This window comes from Gopherus evgoodei, unplaced genomic scaffold (genome assembly GCF_007399415.2).
Source record: "Gopherus evgoodei ecotype Sinaloan lineage unplaced genomic scaffold, rGopEvg1_v1.p scaffold_32_arrow_ctg1, whole genome shotgun sequence".
In the NCBI taxonomy this organism is placed as follows: domain Eukaryota; kingdom Metazoa; phylum Chordata; order Testudines; family Testudinidae; genus Gopherus; species Gopherus evgoodei.
The window spans coordinates 3,868,293-3,892,149 of NW_022059994.1; the positions used below are offsets into that span (position 1 = coordinate 3,868,293).

The 23,857-nt window shown below is 50.1% G+C and overlaps 3 protein-coding genes across 4 annotated transcripts in view; 1 reads left to right on the forward strand and 2 right to left on the reverse strand.

Annotated features, from left to right (window-relative positions):
- Positions 1 to 23,857, forward strand: part of LOC115640774 (putative zinc finger protein 66) — a 687,485-nt gene that overhangs the window by 375,995 nt on the left and 287,633 nt on the right. The gene's annotated exons all lie outside the window — the stretch shown is intronic.
- LOC115640675 (zinc finger protein 850-like) overlaps positions 1 to 23,857 on the reverse strand; it is a 542,158-nt gene that overhangs the window by 334,156 nt on the left and 184,145 nt on the right. The window lies entirely within an intron of this gene.
- LOC115640778 (zinc finger protein RFP-like) lies at positions 2,211 to 23,818 on the reverse strand. Its single transcript, XM_030543768.1, has 8 exons — positions 23,363 to 23,818; positions 15,947 to 16,042; positions 14,392 to 14,622; positions 12,828 to 12,850; positions 11,060 to 11,175; positions 8,739 to 8,771; positions 7,855 to 7,884; positions 2,211 to 4,870 (listed from the first exon to the last, which is right to left on the reverse strand). The coding sequence occupies exons 1-8, from the start codon at positions 23,780 to 23,782 to the stop codon at positions 4,356 to 4,358; spliced, it is 1,464 nt and encodes a 487-aa protein (XP_030399628.1). The 5' UTR covers positions 23,783 to 23,818; the 3' UTR covers positions 2,211 to 4,355.

Here is a 23,857-nt window from a genome sequence, read left to right on the forward strand (position 1 = left end):
TAACATTTCAGACAGACAGTGACGTGTTTATACCGCTCTACAGACTACACACTGAAATGGAAGTATAATATTTACATTCCAATTGCTTTATTTTATAATTATATGGTAAAAATGAGAAAGGCAGCAATTGTTCAGTACTAGGAGCTGTGACATTTTTGTATTTTTATGTCTGATTTTGTAAGCAAGTCATTTTTAAGTGTACAAACAAGACAAATCAGATGCCTAAAATGGGCACAGTCATCTGGAAAGGTTGAGAGCCGCTGCTGTAACTCCTCTGAAATTAATGAAGATCCACGAAGGACAGAGGCAATGCATGGAGGGGGAAATGGGGGGTCACGTCCCCCCTCCAGATTTGCTGCTTGGCTTGTACTGAGCATGCTTAGTAACACAGCTGAAGCCAGCTGCCCTCACACTGTCCCTTCCTCTCCCCTCTGCCCCTCCACTATTGGCAGGCAGAGGTTGTCTCTGATTTATGAATCTGATCCCGAGGGTATGTCTACACTGCAGCTGGAGGTTTCATTTCCAGCTTGCGCAGACATACCCCCGCTAGCTCTGACCAAGCTTGCAGGCTAAAAATAGCAATGGTAGCCCAGGTGGCAGGATCGGGACCCAGCCAGGGTACTTACCCAGGGTTTCAGGTGGGGTTGTACTTGAGACAGAGAGCCCATCCTGCTGCCCACATGTCTTTTTTTAGGACACTAGCTCAGTCAGCGCCAGCATGGGTACTCCTCTATGCACAGACAACCCCAGGGGATAGAGTGAGGGCAGCCGGCTTCAGCAGTGTTACTGAGTATGCTCAGTCTGTGTGGGCGCGCTCAGTACAAGGCAAGCAAATCGGGGGAGGTGGGGGCTCCTGACCCTGCATGCCCCCCAATGCATCGCCTCTGCCTATATGAGCTGGAAATTACACCTCCAACTCCAGCGTAGACACATCCTAGAGAAGCACAGACATTTGTCACTGATTCCCTCCCACTCCGTGCCTCCCAAAAAAAACAAAATATCTTTTTGATGAAATAGAAAAATTTGGATTCCATTGATATTTGTGGGAGGGGGGCTGAGAGGGGGAGAGATGTTTAAAAATTGAAAACCCAAAATGTTTCTATTTTTTTAACCATTGAAAATGAAGGCCTGCTCTGCGTGGGGTTTCTACTGACCTGACTACATTGCTTAGGGATGTGATTTGTTTTACTGGGGTTGCTACAGCAAGACAACCCCTAGCGCTGATGTTGTAGTCCCAACAGAAAGGTGCCTTATATGAGGGCTAGTCTTCATGCACAGCGCTAACAATGCAGCTGCTCAGCTGTAATGCTTTAGTAACAGTGCTCCTGTCGGCACAGTTAATCCATCTCCGCGAGAGGTGGCAGGTATGTTGACCGGAGATGCTCTCCCAATGACATAGTGATGTCTACATGGGTCGGTATGAACATGTCGCTCAGGGGTGTGGATTTTTTACGCCCCTGATTGACATAGTTATTCTGATATAGTTCTGTAGTATAGACCTGGCCTTCATATAGATTATTCCTCTTCCAGTATGGGAATAAGTTGTGCTGGTATAATGTGAATGCTAACTTTCTCTGGTGTAGACTAACTTGTAGATGACTCCCTGCTACCCTCTGCTCCCAGGGACCAATAGAAATGGAGAGAAGTTCTTTTAAAAATTCCCCTTCCCTGCTGTTCTCTGAGGTGCGGGTGCTGTTAGCTAAAGGGATTGTTCCATGGGGAGAATATTTTTAAAAATTATTGTTATTATTTTTATATTAGTTAAAGTGCTGCTTGGATTTCTAGCCCTGCGGTTGATTCATGTACCTGGGTCTTTCCACAGTATCAGGAATGTGATCTCATAGTGGAATGTCTTTTTCACTTTCCTTTTCCTAGGAACAGGCTGAGCTTTGAACAAATCGGTGTTTCCCTCCCTGTTACCGTCCAAGGGTTGTAGAGATTCACTTATCTGGGGACTGTAAAATAATAGGTCAAATCCTGCTCTTGTTTACACCTGTGTAAATCCAGAGTGACTCCTGATTCCAGTGGAGTTACTCCAGTGTTTTGTCAATGTAAATGAGGTCAGAAGGTGGCCCAAATCTTCCCCTCTGCCAGGAAAGGTGGGGGAATTGGCAATAGCTGGGCAGTCCAAAGGGAGATTGGGCCATTGTTCAATGAAATATTATTTAAATTCTTACTCCATCACACCCTCACTTCAGCCTGCTGGGACTTTTTCCTCTCCCCAGCTCTGGTCAGACTGGAATTGTCAGAGTGGCTTAGGGGAGTTGGGCACCTGCCTCCCATGGCTTAGCCTCCTTAAAGGCCTTGGAAAATTCCAGTCTTGATCATCTCATCCTCTTCATTCCTGCCAGCCTCTCAGCAGCGTCCCTCTCCCCAACTCCAGACAGCAACCCCCTCAAGCCAGCCACCTTCCTTCCACGCCCTTTGCCCCCATGTCAGTCAGCCAGGAGTCACAGGCAGCCAGGCCCTTCACCCCCATGTTGGCATGGTATCCCAACAGCTGGATCCCACACCCCATCTTCTGGCCAGCCCCACTCCTTCCCCAGCTGGGCCCGTCACCCCCACTCTCTGGCCAGCAACTGGGAACCATGGGGCAAGGGGAAGGCGGTGAGGGGAAGGAGTGAGGAGTGCCACCTGGATGTGACCGGGGGAAGCGAACTGGGACCGGCTCTACCATGGAGTGTGGACATGGTGGTGAGGGGACTGTGTGAAGAAGGGACTTGGGTGGGGGAGTGGAGTCTGGGAATGGGGGAGAAGCAAGGACCCAAGGGAGAAAGGGGAGCTGGAAATAGGGAAGGGTGAAAGCTGAGCACTTGTATTTGTAGGGCCTTGTGAAACTTAGCTGGATGCAGGACCCATGGGGTGGATTCTCTGGCCTGTGTAATGCAGAAAGCTGATGAGACAACACGATCTAAAGGTTCCTTCAGCCTCTAAAATCTACTAATCTATGTTGTTTACAAGGCAGGGCACAAATCTGCTCTCAAAACATTTTTCCCCTCTGTGGGAGATTTGGGTTTTCTTCTAAAGAAAATTGTTGACAAGAAGAGTTTGCTCTCCTCGGAAGTTGTTTATTGGGAAACCAACTCCCTGAATAAGTTCAGCTGAAGCTGAAAATGTTCAGTGGAAAACCAAACGCTGAGAGGCTTTTCAGCTGCTGAGACTTTTCCGGTTTTGGATGAAAAGTCAAACGTTTGCTCAGAACCCTCCTGCCACATATTCCACCCACTAATCCTTGCCGAGTTTGCTGTGTTCCCCATTGGTGTTCGAGTCACAGTCCCCTCCGGTGAACCATATTTATGTTCCCTCCCCACAAATGCTCAGTAATATAGGGTGCGGGGAAGCACAATAGAAAATAAGGGTATTTAAAAATATGGATTTTATTCTTACTTAGGTAAATGCAAATCCTAAAATAAACACGAGTTGGCTTTGAACGCTGAACATTTGCATGAGCAGCAAGGACAACAGAGAAAGCTGCCAGTTGATCTCACTTACCCAGGGAACGTGGGACAATCCTTTGGCAACTTCCACCTTCTGAAGCCAAGAAAGGCTCCCATCCTGTGACTCCCCCGTCTATGTGGGTGGAGCCCTGGGCCTGCATAGACCCTCACTTAAATCGCTGCTGATATAGCAAAGGGATGGATGCTTAGAATGGCACCTAACGTTCAATGAGGGGCATATTTTCAAAAGCACTGAAGTGACTTCAAAGCCAGACTCCTGTCAACTTTCACTGAGTCGTGGGTTCTCAAGAGTCACTCCTCTCCTTTGAAAATGGGATTTAGGCACTTCTGAAAATTTTACCCCTAGGTTTATGAATCCTCTGAATGATTCTCACAGTCATGGTGTCTCTTGTGTAGCTATCATTACCTATTACATATATTAGGATAACTCCAGCTGAGATCAGGGCCCCGTTGTGCCGGGTGCTGCACAGACACACAGCGAGAGACAATCCCTGCTCCAAAGAGTTTATATATTCCCTCATCTCTTTTCCTCCTATACATTTTCCTCTCATATTTCCTTCTATAAACATCCTCTCCAGTTACTCTTTGTTTCCCCCACCTCTAATCCCTTTGATCTCTCTCTTCGAAAAAATCCTCTCCCGCTCATCCAAAGAGGGATCCTGCAGTAGAGGCAGCGTATAGGGGGTCATGAACTGTCTGCACCATGAATTGTCTGCAGGTGTTAGAGAAACTGGGCTCTCTCTGGGCTCCAGTAGGAGGTGGTTTGGGCAGTCAGATACTGCTGGGAGGCGAGTGTTAGAAGCTGGGTCGGACAGACTAGAATTCCACAAGGAGATTCTACGGAGCAGATGCCAGATCCAGGCCCCGGAGGAGAGGTGGATTACTTGATCTCGCAGCTCAGTGACACATTCTGACCTGGGAACTTTTGTCTGCCACCCAGCAGAACGGGAAGATTCTCCCAGCAAAAGCAACTGCTAGGAAAGTGAAGATCTCAGTGTTGTTCTCAGCGTTGAAAAATGCCACCTGCCTCCCTTTGTAGTCCAGGGCAACCCTGATCTTCCTGGGTCTCCTATCCGGTGGCAGGCTTGTCCAAGGAGAAGTGAGAGCCACATATTGAATTGGGTTCAGCTGCCCCACAGCCCAGATCCCCTCCTCTGGCTCCAGGCCGACCCCTCCCTTTCTCCTCACAGACTCTCTGGCCACCCCCACGGCCCAACTGCTCCCATCCACCTCCACTTCCCAGCAATGTCTCCCTGAGGTGAACCCCTCACAGCCCAGCACACAGGGAACGGGATCAAATCTTCTGAAGTTGTCAGGCACGTCCTGCTGTGCAGGTCCCCATCTCACGCTTTTCCCATCCTCGGACAGGATGAGATGAGGATGAGCCGTGTCTGGATCCAAGGTCACATTTGCTGGGGTGGTGGGAAGAGGAGGAGAGAATAAGAGTGTTAGGGGCGCTCCTTTAAATCTCTTTGAAAATTCCTGCCTTTAATGGATAAGGAAAACTTTCAGTTGCACAAGATGGGGTAACTGGCAGGTTACCAACTTTGTTGCTGATTTAGGCTCAGCTAGCAGGTGGTGGGAGCAGCAGAAGTGCCTATTTCTGAATCCGTAACAAGGTCCGGCCACTCAAGCTACATTTTATTAAGGCATCTAAACTGCTCCCCTTCTTCTCTTTGCTGTTTTATCCGCTTCATTTCAACAAATTCCCCTTACCACCACCCATTGGATGCTGCTGGCCATAGGTGCCGACTTCTACTGGTGCCAGTGGGTGCTCAACCCTCCTCTGTCCCCGGCTCCACCCCGACTTCACCCTGCCCCGCCCCCATTCCAACTCCTTCCCCAAAGTCCCTGCCCCAACTCCCCCCCCCCGTCCCTATTCCAACTTCTTCACCAAATCCCCACCCCGGCCCTGCCTGTTCCCCACCTCCTCCCTTGAGCATGCCACGTTCTCGCTCCTTCCCTCTCCCTCCTGGAACTTGCTACAGCTGTTTGGCTGGCAGGCAGGTGGAGGAGCAGGGACGCGGCACGCTCAGGGGAGGAGGCGGAGGTGAGGCAGGAGGCTTCAGCCCCGGAGCACCCACGGAGTCCACGACTGTGCTACTGGCAGAGGAGCCCAAGTTGTATCATTGTGACATCATTTGCTGACTCATTTCAACCAATGGGATTGCAAAGGAACTGGAGGGAGTGAAAGATGACTGGCTGAAATACTTCTGATGTCACAATGCTGTACCAAATGGGCACTGAGTGGCAATCAGGATTTTCTCGTGTCTGGATTTTTTGACTGTCATCAAACTCAATAGGGTTCTTCCCATCGATGCCTGGAAGGTTCCCTGAAATTTTAGAATTGATTGGACATGGTCTTCAAAATTTATCAGATTACAGACAGAGAAATGCCATTGAGTGCAAGGCCTCACCTCTCTCACTAAAAAATGTTCATAAGAACATAAGAATGTCCATACCGGGTCAGACCAACGGTCCATCTAGCCCAATATCCTGTCTTCTAGCAGTGGCCAATGCTACGTACTTCAGAGGGAATGAACAGAACAGAAAAATGATTGAGTGATCAATCCCCTGTTGTCCAGTCCCAGCTTCTGGCAGTCAAAGGCTTAGGGACACCCAGGGCATATAGTTTGCATTCCTGACCATCTTGGCTAAAAGCCATTGATGGACCTGTCCTCCAGGAATTTATCTAATTCTTTTTGAACCCAGTTTTACTTTTGGCCTTCACAGCATCCCCTGGAAATAAGTCCCACAGGTTGACTGTGCATTGTCTGAAGAAGTACTTCCTTTTGCTTGTTTTAAACCTGCTGGTTATTAATTTCATCGGGTGACCCCTAGTTCTTCTGTTATGTGAAGGGGTAAATAACACTTCATTATTCACTTTTCTCCACACCAGTCTCCTCATATGGCAGCTGTTCCATACCCCTGATCATTTTTGTTGCTCTTTTCTGAGCCTTTTCCAATTTTGATATATCTCTTTTGAGACGGGGCAATCAGAACTACATGCAGTATTCAAGGTGTGGGCGTACCATGGATTTATATAGTGGCCTTATTATATTTTCTGTCTTATTATTTATCCCTTTCTTAATGATTCCCAACATTCTGTTCGTGTTTTTGACTGTTGCCACACTTTGAGCAGATGTTTCCAGAGAACTAGCCACAATGACTCCAAGCTCTCTCTTGACTAGTAACAGCTAATACAGGCTCCATCATTTTGTATGTATAGTTGGGATTATGTTTTCCAATGTGCATTATTTTGCATTTATCACCATTAAAGTTCATTGGCCATTTTGTGGCCCAGTCACCCAGTTTCGTGAGATTCCTTTGTAATTCTTCGCAGTCAGCTTTGGACTTAACTATCTTGAGTAGTTTTGTATCATCTGAAAAGTTTGTCGCCTCACTGTTTGCCCCTTTTTTCCAGATAATTTATGACTATGTTGTACAGCACCGGTCCCAGTACGGACCCCTGGGGGACCCCACTATTTACCTCTCTCCCTTGTGAAAACTGACCATTTATTCCTACTCTTTGTTTCCTATCTTTTAACCAGTTACTGATCCATGAGATGTACGAGTGATATAAATCCTGATGTCTCAAGCATAAGCCAACCACTGACTGATGGGGTGGGGGCAGGGACGGCTCTAGCTTTTTTGCAGCCCCAAGCACGGCAGGCAGGCTGCCTTCCCCATGGAAGGCTGCCTGACTGCCACCCTCGTAGGGACGGGCAGCCCCCTTCCCCGTGGCTTGTGCTTGGAGCGCTGGTGCCTGGAGCCACCACTGGGTGGGGGGTCAGGAAGTAATTTTCCCTGTGGGCATCTTATTCCAAAATTCTACCATGGAGGAGGGTTGGTAGCCTTCCTCGGTAGCCACTGCCATCTGCTTCAATCAGAGACTGGATACAGGACCAGATGGACCACTGGTCCAATTGGATCCTGGACTAGAGGTCCATTTATCTGATCAGTTAAGAGAATTCATGAGTTCCTGGAGGAAATCCACGGGGCTTTCTTGCTTAGAGCGGAATGGCGTTTGAGAAACGGTGTGATTCTCTGACTGTATTGACTAGCTCTTTAGGATCTTATATCACTTCTCAAATGCCCGACACCAGAGTCCCCCTTTCAGGTGGAATTTCAGACTCCCCCTTCTCCTAAATCCCCACTCATTGATTTAGACAGAGGAGAATGAAATGGGGTTGGTCTGGGAAAAAGTTTTAAATAGAGAAGGAGGATTAGGATTAACTCTGAATTTCCTGGGTTTATAATATTTGGTTTGGGGATTATTGCAACATCCTTGTAATGTTGGGGTTTTTTTACCCCAAATTAACTCCATCTTAAAGAGATTTTTTTTTGCCTGGGTATAATACAGTACTCAATTACACCATCAGCGCCTGAAATTTACCTTTGTCCAACTGCTTTCCAGATAGAAACACTAGTGGGAGAAAAAGTGAAACACTTTAAATGTAGCTGCTGTCAACATTATGAAGATATTTCTGTTGTTAACGAACATAATTGCAGATTCATTTCATATAAAAAAGGGCAGACATAAATGCAACCTAGTGTCCTGCAGAATTCCCAATACCAGAGCCTTTCCCTGCGGCCTTCCCGCTGCTGGAGCCTTTCACCACTGCATGCAGCTACACATGCCCCAACCATCGCTGCTAGTGTGGACAAGGCATGAGGAATGTGTACAGCACCTAGCACAATGGGGCCCTTGTTCCTGGGTGGGGCCTATATAGGCTACCATAATACTACTAGTAAAAGGGAATCTGTGTCCAACTCCCATTTCTTGTCGAGTGGGAGAATGATGATCAGTGAACAGAGATCCAGACACAGGCACCGACTTTGTGATTTGCCGGGGGGGTGTTTGACCCTTGCTTTGCCCCAAGCCCTGCCCCAACTCCATCCCTTCCCCCAAGCCTCCACTCCACATCTTCCTGCCCACACTCCACTTCCGCCCTGCCTCTTCCCACCCTGTTCCTTCCCCTGCCCCAAAGTGCACCCCACCCCCTGTTCCTCCCCTAGCACCTCTTGCACGCCACTAACAGTTGATCTGAGGTGGGATGGAGGGAGGCTCTGGGGGGGAGGGAAAGGGGCCAATCATGGGGTTGCTGAGCACCCACTATATTTTTTCCATGGGTGCTCCAGCTCTGGAGCACCCACAGAGTCAGCGCCTATGGATCCATACATGTATACAAGTTCATCATTATAGGAAAGTTCCCCTCATCAGTTTGCCCTGAGTCAGCTCAGCTGAAACGAGATTCCCCATTAGCTCCAGAAATTTACCTTTGTCCAGCTTTGGTTCAGATGACAGAGTCTCTAGAAGGGAGAGGAAAAAAAGTGGAAGAGGTGAAATCTCGGTTGTTCTGACTGGGGACAGATGCCTTCTGTGGATTAGTCAGCTCTTTGGAGCAGGGACCAAAATTGGCAGTTGGGCCTCCTGCATAACACAGGTCAGAGAATTTCACCCAGTGATGCTGCATGAAGTCAGTAATTTCTGGCTACAATCTTTTGGAAAGAGACACCTAGTCTTGATTTAAAAACTTCCAAGCGATGGAGAATCCACAATATCCATAGGTAGGTGGCCTCAGTGGCCAATTATTATCACTGTTAAAAATGTGTGCATTATTTCCAGGCTGATTTGGTCCAGCTTCAGTTTGCATCCATTGAATCTCATCCTGCCTTTGCTAGATAAACGAGCCCTCTGCTATCAGAAATCTTTGCCCTGTGCATATGGGTGGTGGTTGAACCACCCCCCCTTCAGGGAGGCTAGCCCCCAGCCCTGCCCCTTCCTCCTGAGGCCTCCCCCCGTGGCCAGAGCCCTAAGCCTCCCTTCCCACCCCCCACAGCCTGAAATGCTGCTGGCCTGACCTGCCCCGGGCCACCTCAGCCCCTGGCTGCTGGCTGGAGCAGAGCTTCAGGGGAGAGGGGGAGCATGGGCAGCACCACAGCTTAGCCTCCCCTGGCCTGTGATACCCGCTGCCCATGGCTGAGCAGGTAGGCAGAGAACAAGTGAGTCTGTACCGATGAAGGGCACAATTCTATCCTCAGAGTCACTGGGGTAATTATCATTGATCTCTGTGGGTGCAGGCTGTAAGAATCAGCATTCACCATTGTTTGGCTTGGTCACACTGACAAGACGACAAAGTGGAAAAAGTCTTTATAGCCATGGCAGCAGGCCCAGGGCTTTGGAAACTGGACCCAGAGTGAGTTTGCTTTGCTTTGCAGAGCTCCCGCACGGATACAGAAACTTCTTCCTGGTCTTGAGACACAGGGATCCACCCTCCTTGGGAAGTGACTTGCTTTATATGAGCTTTTACCAGGCTGATCTCAACAGATAGGGCCTGCTACACACTGGGCACACAGAAATAGTATCTCCGCTCAGAGTCAGAGACATATTCTCCCTTTAGCAGCAACTAGCAGCACACTCCTTTCCACCACCACCCCTGCCAAGCTGGTCAAAAATTTTCTGGCCAAAACTACTTTTCAATGGAAACACTGGATTTTCAACTAAATGGACATTTTTCACAAAAAGGGACAACTTTCCACAGAAATGCTCAATTTATTTGTTGACAGTCTGAACACCTGAAAACTGAAAAGATTTTGGCCAAAAATGCTCCCGTGGTGCCTCATTTAATTGTAATTAGGTTTGCTCATGTTCCCGTTCTCCTTTATGGGACACACTTTTGAACTGAACTACATCACCCAGGATGCACCACAGTCAGGGACTCCATGATGCCTAGCGTGCCTTCCTCAGAGAAGGCTATGGTGGATCATGGGAAATGTAGTTCAATCAGGGAACCCAGGCCATAGAGGAGAATGGGAGCCTGTGGCACCTAAACTACAGCTCCCATGAAACATTGCAACAATATTTCCAAATTTAAATATTTAGTTATTTGACTGAAATATTTTTTGTTTTATATTTTAGGGTCCCGGAGGGTATGAAAATTTTTTTTTTCTTCAAGGAAAATGTTAATGCAAACATATTTGGTTTTGTTGAAAATTTCCGTGGAGGGAGGGATAGAAAAAAAACAACTACTATATCTGGCCCTGCTCTGCTCCCTAGCTGCCTATGCTGGGATGGATCCGGGCATTATTGCCAATAGATAATTGCTTTGCAAGGGGAACTCATCCAGATAAGCTGGGGTACATGGGGCTACCAGGCTCCACAATCTAATGAATTTTGGTATCTGTACAGTGTTTTGCAAGCCACTAGCTACTTGGGCTTCAATTTTCAAAGTGGTGTAGGGAACTGGGTGCCCGTTGCCCATTGGGACTGGGTACCTAACTCCCATAGGAAAAAAAAATCATTGGAAAATTTGTCTTAAGCATCACCTCCTCGCCTGTGCCCCGGTGAGATGGGAAAGTTATTATCCCTTTGTAAATATGGCAAGAAAGATAAGTGACCCAAACCGATGGCCATGGTTTCCATGGGTTTCTATAAGGCAGACCATGCATAACCTGTAAGCTAGTGACAAAACTCTGAGCTCTCTGGAGACATCTTTTCATTACATGTGTGTACAACATCTACAGCAAAGGGGCTTTGATCCCTATACGAGTAAATCAATATTTTAATCATAGCCAAGAACAGCCCTAGAGTTTGTTACCTTTAAATTTACTCAGAGCGTGCTCCAGAAATGTGTGCTTCTGAGAGAAGTCCTTGACTCTCCTTTTCAGTTCCAGAGGAAGGGATGGTGGACTCTGAAACTTCCCCGTCTCATATCTAGGGAGAAAAATGGCCTATTGTTGAAATCAGTTGACAATGACTAACAACAATAAAAATGCAGTGGGGTAGGAAGAATTATCAGTCTTTTTTTGATTTAAAAAAATCCCTTTTTTTAATCCAAAATTTCAAAGAAATTCTTAAAAAAAAACAACAAAAAGCCATCACCCAGTTCTACTTTTTTCTCAGTTCTAATGGAAGGTGATAAACTGATAGGCTGTAGAGACTTAGGTTGAGATCCATAAGTGATGTTAATTGGGGTTGTTCCATTAACTCCATTGAAGTAATGCTCATTTTACCAGCTGGGGATTGACTTTGATTTGCACCAGCTGGGGATCTGCTCCCATTGACTGCAATGGAGTCATGGTCAACATACCCCAGTAGTGGAGGGTCTGGCTGAAATGACTTGAATGGAGCTACGGCTAATTATACAAGCTGGGAATCTGGCTCCGATGACACTAATGGAGTTTTGCTGATTTACACCAGTGGGGGACCTGGCCTTTCAGTTCCCTAATGAGCCAAAGAACTGTCTCAGTGACATTCCCCAACCCACCACCCCATAGGGTCACGTGTGCCCGGGCGATAGCGAGGTACATCTGCCAAGATGACAGGACCGTTCCAGCTCCATTCAGTCATTGGCCCCTTTGCTGAAATTGTTGACAATCGGGGCACGAAGGGCTTTTGTAATGGGGGGGACTGCCCATCCCGGAAGGAGGTGGAGTGAGGAGTCATGAATTTATGTGGATAAATATGATACCATTGTCTTGTGGCACATTTTAAGTTCACTGGGACACGCACCAAATCGACAGGCACAACCCTGAGCATGCAGATTGTGCTTAATAGAAAGGATAAACCAGGCACTGAACAGTCCTCAGATGGAAATGACTTCACACCATTACTGACCTAGGTGGAGTTTTGCAACCATTGACTCAGAAGTTACTCTGGTGATGGGCGGCCAACAACACCCCTAGGTAGATACTGGTAGGTAGCTAGTGACTAGGCAGCTAATTATTTGCTAGCTAGGTAGCCTGTGCTACCTTAACTGGTAAAGGCAAGTAGGTGAATGGCCCATATTCCATCTCTGATCTCTTGAGGCATCCAGACTGCCAGAGGAGTTGATAATTCATAGTGTATCTGCAGCTGAATCTGCATTCTGGAGTCTGGGGAAACATAAGCCGGCACAGAATTCTGGAGTTGGAGGGAGATTAGGAGCTGCAGGGAGCTTTGTCCTTTCCCCAACACCTTCCCAGCATCCTAAAGTGTGAGGGGGAGCATAGGCGCCAACTTCCAGATCATCCACAGAGAAAAATTAGTGGGTGCTCTGCACCCACCGGCAGCTCCCCGCTCCGCCCCACTCTGCTCCAGCTCACCTCTGCTCCACCTCTGCCTCCTCTGTGAGCACGCCGCATGCCCGCTTTCCCCCCCAGGTCCCAGTGCTTGCACCGCAAAACAACTGTTTCGTGCGGCAGGGAGGGAGGAGGAACGCGGCGGGTCCAATAGGGGCAGGGACTTTGGGGGGAAGGGGTTGGAGGCAGGGCCAGGGTAGGGAAAGGGTGGAGATGGGGTGGGGCCAAGGGTGGGGGGGGCATGAGCACCCACCGGTGCCGGCGAAAGTTGGCACCTATGAGGGGGAGTGAGAAGGACCTATGTACCTGCTCAAGGTGCTTCTGATGTCCTAGAGAGGAGAGAGAAAGAAAAGGAAGTTCAGTCCCACACAACGTATACTGGAGATCCCTCTTGCTCTGAGGTATCTAACTTATTTGAAAATCCCTTTGGGTGCCTAAACTCCTTTGAAAATCTAGTCCCATGGCACATAGGATTCTGAGCCTCATTGAAAGTCTATGGGATTTAGGGTCCAAAATGCCTAAGGGTCTTTTGAAAAATGGGACTTAGGTCCAGATCCTCAAAGGACTTTCGGCACCTAACTCCCACTGAAATGAAGGGGAGTTTAGAAGCTTAAATACGTTTGAGGATCCACCCCTTAAGTCCCTTTTAAAATTTTTACTCCTAGGTCCCTTAGCTGGGACAAAGTGGAGGACTCATAAATCTGTATATGTATAAACCCATACAGCTACTGGAGAGGAAAAACACATGTTGGCGTGAGTTAAATACGGCATCACAACAGGTTAGCACCCAGCTGAGGGCTAATCTGCCAATGAGAACTCTTGACAAATGTGTCCCTCTTGACCTGGACTCATTCCAACCAGTAGAATATAGCATGCAAATTAGTTGGAGAGGAAGGGAGATGATTGTTTGAGTTCTCTCTGATGTCACAATGTGTCAGGTAGGCGTGACCTGAGCTATTGACTTGGCCCTGTCTGCAGTCTATTAATCTGAACAATCACAGATATAGCCGTCCTCTTTATAACAGCCCATATATTTCAACATATTCCTCCCCCACCCTGTCTCCTTTTCTCAAGAGCAAATCTGTTGGGTTTTTTTAACCTTTCCTCACAGGTCAGGTTTGATAAACCTTATATCACTTTTGTTGCTCTCCAACATCTCACAGTCCAAAACTGAAGCCACTTCACTGATTCTCAGATTGTCCATTACTTGCGACCTTTAAATCAAGATTGGACATCTTTCTAAAAAATACACTCTAAGTCAATCAAGAGTGGTGACCTACACACAGGAATCTCTAGGTGAAATTCTCTGGCCCGTAATGAAGGAGATCAGACAAGCTGATCCAAATGATCCCTCCTGGGCATAAAATCTATGAAATTTATGGGAAACTCATGCGTTTAAGTGCTTTGTTAGATCTGAGAACCAGTGTGCTGAGCACCTTGTACTATCAGGACCTCAATGAATAAAATAATGTATGTTTCTGTAATACAGTGTACTGTGAACTGCGACTTCGATAGCAAAGAGCCAGGGACATATCTACTAAGGGCTCTGGGGTACCTCTCACACAGTCTCAGGGCTGGTCCACACTACGGGGGGGAAATCGATCTTAGATACGCAACTTCAGCTACGTGAATAACGTAGCTGAAGTCGAATATCTAAGATCGGATTACTCATCCGTCCTCACCGCGCGGGATCGATGTTCGCGGCTCTCCCTGTTGATTCCGGAACTCCGTTGGGGTTGATGGAGTTCCGGAATCGATATAAGCACGCTCGGGGATCGATATATCGCGTCTAGATGAGACGTGATATATCGATCCCCGAGCAATCGATTTTAACCCACCGATACGGCGGGTAGTCTGGACGTAGCCTCACCTGCAGGAATTCACTTGCTGGCTGCCTGCACTTCCCTTCCATCTCACTGATCAGGGTCTCGAGACGAGATATCTCCTGGGTGAGCCTGGTGGTGAATTCATCCTGCCTCTTCAATATCTCCTTGTCCAGCACTTCCAGCTGGGCCAATAGGAGCAATTCTTTCTCCTCTAGAAACATATGGAGTTTCTCAAATTCCGACAGAATCTTCTTCCTCTCGCTCTCCGTCTGTTGCTGCGATGAGCAAACACAAGCAGGGAAAGGGTGGAGAGAAACATGTGACGGACCATACAGAGTAACATTTCCAAAGGAGTCTGTGGCACTTTGAGGGGTTCTCCCAGACCAAGAAGGGGAGAAACACTCTCTGCATTCTCCGCTTTGGTCACCTTAGAACCATGACAGACTTTACTTTATAGACATATGTAAGCAGAGTCTGAATGAGCTCTCCCCTGACATCTAGTGGTGAGCTGTGGAAAAAGACTTCAGGAGCTGATCTCATTTGCATGGGCACACCCACCCTGTGTAGGTGCTCAGCATGAAGGGATTGCTTGCCCAAATGGTCACATTTGGCAGGTGTGGGATCCACAGTCTTCTTGTTACTGGGGCAGGAGTAATAAAGTTGTTATCATTTCTGTGTAAACCGAGGGCAGCAGAACTGTACTTGGCATTTCCTGATTGAAGGACTCACCCTCAACTAAATAGCACTCACTAGGCAGGGGACAAGGGTTCCTCAGGCCAGTGAGTGGAGAGGGACAAATATTTATATGTGGTTCTTGTATAAGGGCTCTGGATACCATTTGGCTGTGCCTCCTTTCTTCCAGTATGCAATAACAGAGGTAATTTCAACTCATTTGAGAGTGTTGTTACATGCTGAAATCAATGATACCTAGGTCTAATTATTAGCCCTGCTTTGGTACAGTGTCTATGATGCAAGAGACTGTACAGTGTGCACCAGCAGTGAGGCTTCATCACTAAGAGCAAGTACCTGAGCGGCAGAGTAAGTACGGTGCTCTTTCTCCTCACCCAGTATGGGAGATGAACTCTGCAGATGTACCTCTGAATTCTGGGTCTGCCCTGTCCACAGATGGCTACTGTGAGTGGGGTGCAGAGAAGAGATGGATAAAGGGATTTTTGGGTTACTAGACTTAAGAACCTGAGGGAACTTGCCCAACTTACTTGGTGGTGGGTCTTTTGCTCATAGTTTAGGTTTATAAACCCTGTTTGTGGTGTTTCCCAAAATTAATGCCGCATTATTTCCCTCCTTTTATTAAAAGTTTTTGCTACACTCAGACTCTGTGCTTGCGAGAGGGGAAGTATTGCCTCTTAGAGGCGCCCAGAGGGTGATGTGTAATTGTCCCAGGTCACTGGGTGGCGGCCTCGAGACAGTTTTGTGTTGTATTGTTGAAAGGGAACCACTAGATACTGAACCTGGCCCTTGCTGGCAGAAGGGTTACACATAAATAAGTGATTATCCATTGTAGAGCATCGCACATTACTCTGTACGACTCCAATGGTATTCAGAGTCATCACATAGGTTAATTTGCTAATGAGTAAGTACCAGCAGCTCCTCGGTTGTTATTTCCCCATTCAATTTCAGTGCAGCAATGCCTTCCATCTCCTTCTTCAACATCTCCAAATGACTCCTAATTTGTCCCTAGGGAAAAGAAAAGTTACTTGCACTTGAGGGTATTTTCTTGAGTTATTTATAGGTTGACAATTATTAACTCGGTTATAAAACACTCACAAGCTCTGTCCTTCAAAATGTATACACACATCATACATTATATATGAATAAAGATAATATGCTTTGTCTAGCAAAGTCCATACGTCACCCTGGATAGAAGAAGATGTCACATCTGTCAGCCAATAAGCTCAATAGCAAAATAGCAAATATTATATACATGCATTAGACAGAAAGTTCAGTCAAACTACATGCTCTGATCAAGTTAAATAGACCAGAATATTAGGCTCTAGAGACATTCCTGTAAATATAGGATGGAATATTAAAATCCCCAGTTTAGAATAAATCTAAATATCGCACTTGATCCTGTATTTACCCAAAACTTAATGACATTTCACATGAAAAGAATTTGAAAATGTATTTTTACGAACATCTACGTGATCCCCAGTCAGAACACCTCCTCCTCCCTGCCAGTTTAAGATAATAAAAACAGCAACAAAAAAGATTGATCAAAATTTTAAATTATTGGGGAGATTCTGAGCAGTATTTCTTAGCGATATAGCACAGAACTTACGGCCCAGGGAGGGGTGGCACTATGATGGGAATATAGAGTTAAGCAAGGGATCACTGCAAGATCAGGTCTTAGGGTGTAAAATCAGGGTCTCTCTTGTCTGGGCAGAACTAGCAATATTAAGAATGATACTAGGTCTTCTTTAGCAGATCACAGCCTTATCTTAAACAAACTCCCAGGCAAAAGACTTTGCTGAGGTGAAATAGTTTTGAACAAAACCTTCCCCCCCATCCCCCCGAAGGGAAAAAAACCCAGCATTCTTGCGCAAAGCAACTGTTTTCCATGAACACTTTAATTCAGTCGAAAACTGAATTTTTTTATCAAAAACAAACAACAATAAAGTCTCCACAGAAAAGCATTAACCAGGCCAAGCATTTGGAAGTTACCTGCTCCATATGCTACGAGTGGGGCCAGATCATTGCAGCGGCACAAAGGACTCTTAACCAGCCCTTATAAGGGAATCCTGAGCTGGTGTCAAACTCTCCTCCCTCAGCATATAAGGTGTTTAGGGAGCAGGGCCTAGTGCAGTGGTCCCCAAACTTTTTGGGGTCACATCCTCTCTTACCCCTGTTCGCACCCCACCCCCAGGGCAGCTGGGGCCAGAGTAGGGTGACCAGGTGTCCGCTTTCCGACTGGAATACCCAGTTGAAAGGGATCCTGGCAGCTCCAGTCAGCACAGCTGACTAGGCCATGGACTGTGCGTTGACTGCAGTGGAGCTGGCAGGCCTCCTGCTAGCCTCCGTGTCACATGGCTCCCAGGAAGCAGCTGGCATGTCCCCCCTCTGGTTCCTATGAGTAGGGGCAGCCAGGGGGCTCTGCACACTGTCCTGGCCCCAAGTGCCACCCCTACAGCTCCCATTGGCTGGGAACCACAGCCAATGGGAGCCGAGGGGGCAGTGCCTGCGGAGGGGGCAGTGCGCAGAGCCGCCTGGCCATGTCTCAGCATAGGAGCTGGAGGAGCGATATGCCGCTGCTTCCGGGAGCTGTTTGAGGTAAGTGCTGCCTGGAGCCTGCACCCTTGAGCCTCCCCTGGGTCCCAACCCCCCACCCCAGCACTGGTCCCCCTCCCACCCTCCAAACCCCTCGATCTCAGCCTGGAGCACCCTCCCACACCCCAAACCTCTCATCCTCAGCCACACCCCAGAGTCCACACCCCCAGCCAGAGCCCTCACACATCCCCAACCTCAGCCCCCACCCCAACACAGAGCCCGCTCCTGCACTCTGAACCCCTCAGCCCCAATCCAACGCCCCCTCTGAACCCCTCATCCCTTGCACCACATCAGAGCTGCACCCCAGCTGGAGCCTTCAACCCCCTGCACCCCAACCCCCTGCCTCAGCCTGGAGCCCCCTCCCACATGCTGGACACCTCATTTCTGGCCCCATCCTGGAGCCTGCACCCCCAGCCAGAGCCCTCACCCCCTCTTGCATCCCAGGCCCCTGAGCCAGCCCGGTGAAAAAGAGTGAGTGAGGGAAGGTGGGAAGTGAGTGACAGAGGGAGGGGGGAAATGGGGCAGGGCCTTGGAGAAGGGGCATGGCATTGCCGGGGACTCAGAGGAGGGGCAAGGGTGTTTGGTTTTGTGTGACAGATGGCAACCCTAGGCCAGAGCAGAGCCAGGGCTCCTGCGGGGGGGAGGAAAGGGAACACAGACAAGGGTAAGGGGGCCAAGGCTAGGGATGCAGCTGAGGTGGGTCTGGGGCCAGACTGGGAATGGAGCCCTGGCTGGGGGCCAAGGCTGGGCATGGGGCTGGGAGCCAAGGCCATGGCTGAGGGTGGAGCTGGAGAAGAGTTGGTGACGGAGTCAGTGCTACCTCCCTGCCCCCTGCTGGGCCTCCCCGAATGTTCCTCCCCTAGGGGTTGCATCTCACAGTTTGGAGACCAGTGGCCTAGTGGATGGCACCAGCAATAGCGAAGGCCATTTTACCTATCCCCAGCCTCAAGGAAGTGGGAAGTTGATGCTAGATGCCTCTTTCGGGCAGCTGTGTCCCTCCACCCTTCTCTCCAGCCCCCAGGCTGAGAGGGATTGAGGAGTGGTCCTTGACAACCTTCTGCCCTGATTAGGGTGACCAGATGTCCCGACTTTATAGGGACAGTCCAGATTTTTGGGTCTTTTTCTTATATAGGCTCCTATTACCCCCCACCCCGATTTTTCACATTTGCTGTCTGGTCATCCTAACCCTGATACACATGCAGGTACCATCCCCCAGCCTTCTAGAGAAAGGAATAAGGGAGCAATGTGGGGGTGGAAGCCCAATTGGGACGATAAGGATTTTGGGAAGAGACGGAGGGAGACTTGCTCTCTTCCCATCTATTTCAAATTTTCTCGGCTTATTGAGGGGAGATTATAAAGGGGCTGGGAAAGGGGCTATGCTAAGGGATAGCCGGGACACAGGGTTGGAATCCATCTCTGTGGCCAGCACGAGTCAGTCTCCAGCCTCCCAGTGGAAACCGAGTGCAGCTGTAGCTTTCACACAGGCTCCCGACTAGAGAAGGCGCCCCGGGTTTACACTTGACCTGCTAACTTGTGTTAAAATGACAACAGCCTTTCACCTCAACTTAAGAACTCTCCTTTTATTTTTCCAGTGAAGGGGGTGTATCCATCTAATCTATCTATTTACCTGTTTGGGGGCTTGTCTACACAGGGAAGTTTGATGACCTAACTACACTGCTACAATTATACTTGCATAGTTACACCAGTATAACTCCCTGTATGGACGCTGTTATTCTGGAATAAGAGGGTATGTCTTCACCGCAGGCAGGACAGCACATATAGCCTGAGTTAGTTTTGACTGAGCTGGTGTAATCCAGGCCTGCTTGGTGTGGCGCTCTGTCCCCCCCTAGTGGCAGCTAGACCACCTAGAGCAGTGGTCCCCAAACTTCTTTGATCACAACCCCCCGTACCCAGTCCATGCCCCCCCGGGGGGGGGGGTGATTGAAGCAGGATGGGAAAGCCTCCGGTACCTCTCTTTGCTGGAGCCACTGCTGAGTGCTACTCCAGGCTCCAGCAGCAGCTGCTCTTCCTGCTCCCCGGTGGCAGATGCTGGTTACTGCGGATAACCTGGCAATCCTACTGGGGTTGGGGGCCGCAGCTAGGGCTGGAGCCTGGGGGCCAGGCCAGAGCGGAGCTGGGAGCAAAGCAGAGTTGGGTGTCCCACCCCACCCCCCTCCAGATGCTCCTCCCTGAGAGGGCATGCCCCAAGGTTTGGGGACAACTGAGCTAGAGATTGCTGACCCTCCTATGGCCTTGGCTCAGAAACATGTGTCTTTTTAGCTCATGCAACAGTGGGTCATGCATTAAGCTCCAGAGGTCCCAGGTTTGATCCCAGCTGCCGGGGTAGGTTGGCGTTACCCTGGGTCACTAAAAATAACAGCCTAGCCAGCCCAGCCCCAGCTCGTTTTCTAAGTATGTACTGCACAGGACCAAACTCGGGTGGCCTCAGTGGCTATCCTGCTGTGTTCAGCAAGCTAGCTGAGGCATGTCTACACATGCTGCCATCCCCATCACGCCTCCTGATTGCTGTGTATGTGTAGACACACCCTGAGGGCCCACACAGGGAGTTTTCCTGCTGTAATTATAGCAGTATAATTACACTATTTCCCCATGTAGACAAGTCTTTAGGTCCTTACACAGCCCCCACGCCCATTGGGTCTGAGCACCTCACAGTCCTGGCACCACTGACACAGAAAAGTGCTGTTCTCCCTGTTTTACGGAGAGGCTAAGGGACTTGCTTAAGGTCACACAGTAAATCTGTGGCAGGACAGGACAGGACACTAAGATTCCAGCATGTGCTCCAAGCAGTGGTGGATTTAGAGTTAGTGGGGCCCTGTGAGCAGCTTCATTTCCCCCTCTCACCAGGATCCAGCCAAGAAAGAACATTCTCTCTTATCTCCCCCACCCATTTTTCATTCTCTTTTTCCTTCATCCTCCTCCTATATTATAAGTAATAGAAAGTAAATGAAAATAAAGTGAGGTACCTTGATTGGGGTAGGGGGTTGGACTGCAGGAGGAGCGTGGGGGTCGGGCTCTGGGAGGGAGTTTAGGTGCTGGCTCTGGGCTGGGACAGGGGGTTGGGGTACAGGAAGGGTGTGGGCGTCGGGCTCTGGGAGGGAGTTTGGGTGCTGGCTCTGGGCTGGGACAGGGGGTTGGGGTACAGGAAGGGTGTGGGCGTCGGGCTCTGGGAGGGAGTTTGGGTGCTGGGTGCGGGCTCTGGGCTGGGGCAGGGGGTTGGGGTACAGGAAGGGTGTGGGCGTCGGGCTCTGGGAGGGAGTTTGAGTGCTGGGTGCGGGCTCTGGGCTGGGGCACTAGGTTGGGGCATAGGAGGGGGTGTGGGGTGCAGGTGCTGGGAGGGAGTTTGGGTGCTGGGTGCATGCTCTGGGCTGGAGCAGAGGGTTGGGGTACAGGAGGGGTGTGGGCGTCGGGCTCTGGGAGGGAGTTTAGGTGCTGGCTCTGGGCTGGGACAGGGGTTGGGGTACAGGAGGGGTGTGGGTGTCGGGCTCTGGGAGGGAGTTTGAGTGCTGGGTGCGGGCTCTGGGCTGGGGCACTAGGTTGGGGCGTAGGAGGGGGTGTGGGGTGCAGGTGCTGGGAGAGAGTTTGGGTGCTGGGTGCAGGTTCTGGGCTGGGGCAGAGGGTTGGGCTGTGGGAGGTGTCACAGTTGCAGCACTTACCTTGGGCGGCGCAGCTCCCAAAGCGACCGGCACACCCCTCTGGCAGCGGCTCCTGAGCTGGGGGGTCTCTGTGTGCCGCTCCTGCAGGTCCCATTGGCTGCAGTTCCCAGCCAATGGGAGCTGCAGAATCAGCACCCAGGGCAGGGGCAACGCATGGACACACCCTCCCCCAGAGGCCGCAGACACATGCTGGCCACTTCCAGGAGCGGCGCAGTGCGGAGGGAGGGAGCCGCCTTAGCCCTGCTGCATTGTTGCTGGCATGTCTCTGCGTGCCCCTTGGGGGAGGGGGCAGCGGGTCTCCGTGCGCTGCCTGGGTAGGGGCTGTGTGTGGAGCCACCTCCCCACCCAAGGGTGCGCGGAGACCTGCCAGCAGCCGTCGGCTTCTGGGAGCAGCGTTGGGCCACAAGCCACAGAATGCAGGCAGCCTGCTTGAGCCCTGCTGCGCCGCCGGCTGGGACTTGGGGGCAGGTTGTCGGATGAGACTGATTCTACATTTTGGGCACCCCTTGTCACTGGGGGCCCTGTGCCACCTCACAGTTTGTTTCATGGCAAATCTGCCTCTGGCTCCAAGCCCTGGTTCGTATCAGGAGGCGACCCTTGGGACTTGCTGGTGGAGGACTTCTGGGAAGTGCTGGCTCAGGGAGCTGCCCCTATGGAAGCCTACATTTTGGTCACGAGTATTTTTAGTAAAAGTCATGGACAGGTCATGGTCCGGGGGTATTGTGGGTGCTGGGGGAGGTGACCTGGGACCCCCTCTGGTGCTGGAGGCTGCGGTGCGCAGCCCGGGACCCCTGCGGTAGTGTGGGGGTGGGAGAGGGAAGGTTGGCGGGGCTGGCAGGGGCTCCCTGCCCAGCTCCGCATTCCTGCAGCTCTTAGGCAGTGGAGAGACCAGGGGGCTCCAGCATGCTGCTCCACCACAAGTGCTAGCTGCCGCAGCTCCCATTGGTCAGGAACTGCAGCCAATGGGGCCTACAGGGGCGGGGCCTGCGGGCACCAGCAGCATGTGGCATGGAGCCCTCTCCCCTTCTCCCCCCGCTGCCTAGGAGCTGCAAGGCCATCCCAGTGGGAGCTGGGGAGCCCCCCCCCCCACGAGCTAAGCATCTCCCGCACTCCCAACCCCTTGCCCCTAGCCCCCTCCCACACACCGAAACAACTGCTGCTGGCCCCTGCCCCAGCCCTGAGCCAGCACCAGCCACTGCAAAAGCCACGGAGGTCATGAAAAGTCACAGAATTCTGTGACCTCTGTCACAGACTCGCAGCCTCACCCATACGTCGCCCGGGTAGGGCTGCCGGAACACAGAGGGGCCTCGAGGGGGAATAGGAAAAAGTTGTGGTTACTCCTCTATAACTTTCAAACTGAGGCCAACACGGGGCTCTGGCACGTGGAAGGAGATTGCCAGTCCTGCAGATGTTGGGACGCCGTTACAGGAGGTGAGGGATGCCCTTGTCATTAGAGCACTGATGTGGAATCCAGAGGGATCCTCTAACCCAGTGGCTCCCAACCTTTCCAGACCACTGTCCCCCTTTCAGGAGGCTGATTTGTCTGGGCTACCCCCAAGTTTCCCCTCATTTACAAATGACTTGCTTACAAACTCAAACATAAAAATACAAAAGTGTCACAGCCACTAGTACTGAACAATTGCTGACTCTCTTTTTTACCACTGAATTATAAAATAAATCGACTGGCATATAAATACTGTGCTTCCATTTCAGTGTATAGTCTGTAGAGCAGTATAAACACGTCAGTTTCTGTCTGAAATTTTAGTTTGTACTGACTTCGCTGGTGCTTTTTATGTAACCACTAGGCTGATCTCTAGAGGAGTTGATGTATCCCCTAGAAGACCTCTGCGTACCCCCCAGAGGGACATGTACCCCCAGTGGAGAAGCATTGCTCTAAAATACACCAGGGGTCTCTGTCTGGCCCAGAATCCCGAGGGCACAATGCTGTTTAAAGTTGGCACTGCTCCCTCCCCCCCGGTCTGTGCCTGACGCACAGAACAGCTCACACAATGAGGGGTAGTAATTCAGACAGTTGTGCTGGACAAGGATTTCTTCCTACCTTGTACTCCTGGGCGGCCTCCTCTGCAGGAACCACTGTGTGAGCCCTGTGCTCCTTGGACCTGTCGCACACCACGCAGATGGGGGACTGATCCTCTTGACAGAAGAGTTTCAGAGCCTCCTGGTGTTTCTCACACACTCTCCCGGCTCCGGCATCTTTTGTCAATTGCAAATGTAGCTGCTTGGCTATTTCTACCACGTTGGCCAGCTGCCAGTTCGGCCTGAGGTTCCTCTGGGGAAAGGTCGCTCTGCACTGAGGGCAGGAGACGTCTTTATCAGATCCCTCCCAGCACTGGGTGATGCAGGCTCGGCAGAAATTGTGCCCACAGTCTATAGTCACGGGATCATTAAAATACTCCAGGCAGATGGAACAAGAAGCTTCATCCTGGAGGCTTTGCCTTGCCTTTGCAGCAGCAGCCATGGCTTATCCCAGGCAGGAGAGCAGTTTAATTTCACTTCCCTGTTCCCTGAAATGTGCTGACCCTTGGACGAGAAA